The sequence below is a fragment of the Camellia sinensis genome, chromosome 11 (assembly GCF_055761805.1).
Source record: "Camellia sinensis isolate YWXY chromosome 11, ASM5576180v1, whole genome shotgun sequence".
In the NCBI taxonomy this organism is placed as follows: Eukaryota; Viridiplantae; Streptophyta; class Magnoliopsida; order Ericales; family Theaceae; genus Camellia; species Camellia sinensis.
Genome location: NC_138971.1, coordinates 98456895 through 98460562, shown reverse-complemented (window position 1 = coordinate 98460562; position 3668 = coordinate 98456895). Strand labels below are relative to the sequence as shown.

General features: G+C 36.3%; 1 protein-coding gene across 1 annotated transcript; it reads left to right on the top strand.

The window, feature by feature from the left end:
• The first annotated feature begins 694 nt into the window (after positions 1 to 694).
• On the top strand, positions 695 to 2119 carry LOC114282070 (uncharacterized). The gene is made up of 2 exons (XM_028224705.2): positions 695 to 1075; positions 1571 to 2119. Exons 1-2 carry the CDS (start codon positions 695 to 697, stop codon positions 2117 to 2119), a joined length of 930 nt encoding a protein of 309 aa, XP_028080506.2.
• Positions 2120 to 3668: the final 1549 nt, after the last annotated feature.

The window sequence follows — 3668 nt, the reverse complement described above, 5'->3', positions numbered from 1 at the left end:
TGTTTATGGAAGAAATTGATAAAATTAAAATTTTGAAGATCAAAGTGACACAAAACAGATATTTTAGGAACTATATATGCAATTTAGATGGTAAATTTGAAATTGGACCAATTTAACTCAAATATGAAAGTTTAGAGACAAAATTGACACAAAAAATATACTTAGAAAACCAAAGTGACATAAAACACGTATTTTTAAGAATGATAACAAAACCAAAAACAAAGAACAAAGAACAAAAATTACAAAAACAAAGGGCATAACAATTTAAGATGAAAAACAATCATTATTCAATTGAATTTACATTTACAGTTGCTGACAGTTGTATTATACAATTAGTATGAACCCCGCTATCACCTTGGCATAGTCATCTAATTCTCAACAGGTTTGGCACTGTCCTCTAATTCTTAATTGGTTTGGATTGTTTATAGCATATATATATATATATATATATGTCAGTGAAAGTCAGTTATTAGTTCTTAACTGGTTTGGATTACTTTCTTTCACAGTTTGCTGTAAATTACAAGCAACTGATACTCAAAAAATGGTTCAAAAGATGGTTGAAATTCTGCAGTAGCTACAACTAACTGCACACAAAACTTGATTATAAACTTACTTCATTCTAATTGTAGTGCCATATGTCAAGCACATTCGAGAGATAAAATCAATGCATGATCGCACAAAATTGTTTGTGAGAATGTTTTGCCGGAAACTTCAGGATAGTCAAGAACTTCAGGATAGTCGAGAACATTCGTCAATCTTTAAAAATGCCTTTCTATTAGGGGCAAAAAATGGGATTCAAGAAATAGTAGAAGAGATCTTAGTGGTATTTCCGGATGCAATTTCTTGTGTAGACAAAGAGAAGCATTCTGCTCTCCATCTTGCAGTCATGTACCGTCGTGAACATGTTTTCAATTTCATTATTCAACAAATGGGAGTGCGTAAAAAGTTATTGTTGAAAGTAGACAAAGGAGGCAACAATATCTTGCACTTGGTTGGACGAATGCCATATCAACCACAACTTGAAGTTGTTTCTGGTGCAGTTTTACAAATGCAGCGTGAATTGCAGTGGTACCAGGTAATACATTTGTTTTGTGTCTTGGCAAAAAGTGCTCGAATTTATATTACATCTTGATTTTTTTTTCTTGAATTCCCTACAAACAAGAGTTGTTATTTATCTCCAACTATTTGACAAAAGAAAATGACAAAATGAGGAAAAAAAACTATAGGGAAGCTCAAGATATAACAAATAATAAATTATTGATTTTTAGCGAAATAAAGGATATGGAACCAAATTTGTCTAGCTTTTATGGGGATACAAATGAATCATAGAAGCATGCGATTATTCTGTTCCATTATTTGACATTTGCTTTTATAGAATTCCGTCAACTATTTTAGCTTTCAGTACCTAGTAATGTTACATGCATAGGAAAGTATAAATACTAGTGCTCCGAATAAATCTGAACATTTTTTGTGCACTTTTTAATGATATTTTTCTATGCATGCATGACTATTATTTATAGGGATGCACCATGAACTTGCTTTCTCATTCCAAACTAACTTGATGGCGTAGGAAGTAGAAAAGCTTGTGTCGGAGCAGGCAACAACAACAATGAACCGTGGTAAACAGACACCTATGATGGTATTTGAAGAGAACCATCGTCGTATGATCCAATCTGAAGAGCAATGGATTGTAAGCCTGGCAAGTGCATGCATTGTTTCAACAACAATCATTGGCACAATAGCATCTTCGGCAGCCATTCAAGTGCCAGGGGGAAACAATGGTGACGGCCACACAATCTTATATGAGAAAATCGACTTCACAATATTTGCCATATCAAATGAAGTCGCTCTATACTCGGCCATCTCCACATTCTTAATCTTTTTATCCATCTTCACTACACGCTATGCAGCAATTGATTTTCTATATTCCCTGCCTAATAGATTAATAATTGGACTGACTTCCCTGTTTGTCTCTATAACATCCACTATTATAGCTTTCAGTTCTGCCCTATATCTCATCTTTGCCCAAGAAAGCCAATCTTTTATTCTTCCTCCAGTGGTCATAATGTCCTTTGGACTAGTGACTCTGTTTGCTTTCTTACAATTCCCCTCCTCCTAAATATGATGAAAACCACATATGGCTAGAGCATGTTCAAGCTTTCAGATGGAAGAAATAGTCGAAAAGGCATAAGATTTTAAGCTTCCTTACATGTTCGTTGTATCAAAATTGAAATGCAACATTGCTCATTTCATCGACGCCATAGCGAAATATGCAAGATGAATAAAACTCCCCATTCCCCATTTTCTCTCTCTGTAATATTAAATGTGTGCTTGTGGGTAATAATTGTAAGCACTCTAATTGAGTGGTTAGTGAATGTGATTACTGCTAAACTGTCTCGAATGTATCAAGTCTTAAGTTGTGTTCGGCGGTGGGTTGCTTTAGTTTGTTATTGGAGCATTCTCGTACAAGCATTTTGTTACATTACAACAATAGCCTCGTATGTGTGCTGAAATCTAACCCATGCCACAACCTCGGCCAATATTATCATGCCACATGGCACCTTGACCCGAAGTCATACCACGTACCCAAAATCTTGGGCCCACACGGTCTTACTAAACAAGTACATCTCTACAGCTGTCCCTGAGTTCTCCTTGCACTTGAGAACTTTAGAGGAATGCAAATTCTTCATTTTGACTGAACTCAACCACTTCGAAAACACAGTTATCCTCATGATTTGCCCCTAACAGAGGTCGTTTTCCTTCATCTTTTGAATTTTCATGCCCTTCAACGTGAGCATGTCATGATACCATGCTCCCCAATGTGAACATTACTCCAGTCAATGCCCTCAAAGGGTATATTATCTTAACTCAAGAACCTAACTCCATTCTGTGCCAATTCAGCTTGTCCGAATATTGAGCATCCTTACGTTCCTTCGAATGCACTGAAACATGGTATTCGTTACCTCGGTTTTGACTTTTGCCGTGTACTTAAAAACATCACTTGCCATCAAGATCTTCTAACCTCGGGTGGTCTCTACTCATCTCAGCTCTGCTCACCTTAGGTGAGCTCTTCTCTTCTCAGTTCTTCTCACCTAGGGTGAGCTCTTCTCATATTGAATCTGCTTACCTATCAAGTGAGTTCTTCACTGCAACCTTCTTTGCATGTTCTTTGACATCAACATCATCATTACTTTTGTTCTTCTCTCTTGGGGACTAGTTCCCCATCGTGAAGTTTTTTTTGTATCATCATTGACTTTTTTCTCTTGTTCTTGTTGATCTCCTTGGCATCCATCTTTTCTTCGTTTCCCACAAACATCCAAATTGTGTGAGTTAAAATCTGACCACAACCAAATTTGAGAAGATTACCTCCGCCGGAATATTTGGAAACGTTGTAATTGGTATTTGAGAGATTAATCTGCTGAGAATCCGCAAGATAGAATTGTCAGTGTCCCGTCCAACCTGAGACTACGTCAATGACTTTCTCTCTCTAGAGAATACTCAATAGTACAAATACTGAAAATTATAATCAATTACTAGAACATACGTATCTCAACCCATAGAGTTGTGCTCTTTATATAGGAGTGACCTGCCTAATCTTAGGATTCATTTTTCATCTAGGACTCCATTTGCTTAGCAAATGTTTCTTATCTAGAACTCCTCTTTCTAAT

Coding starts and splice junctions, on each gene's coding strand:
- LOC114282070 (XM_028224705.2), top strand. CDS start 695: ATGTTTTGCCGGAAACTTCAGGATAGTCAAGAACTTCAGGATAGTCGA. Junction 1,076..1,570: donor GTGAATTGCAGTGGTACCAG/GTAATACATTTG, acceptor TTGATGGCGTAG/GAAGTAGAAAAGCTTGTGTC.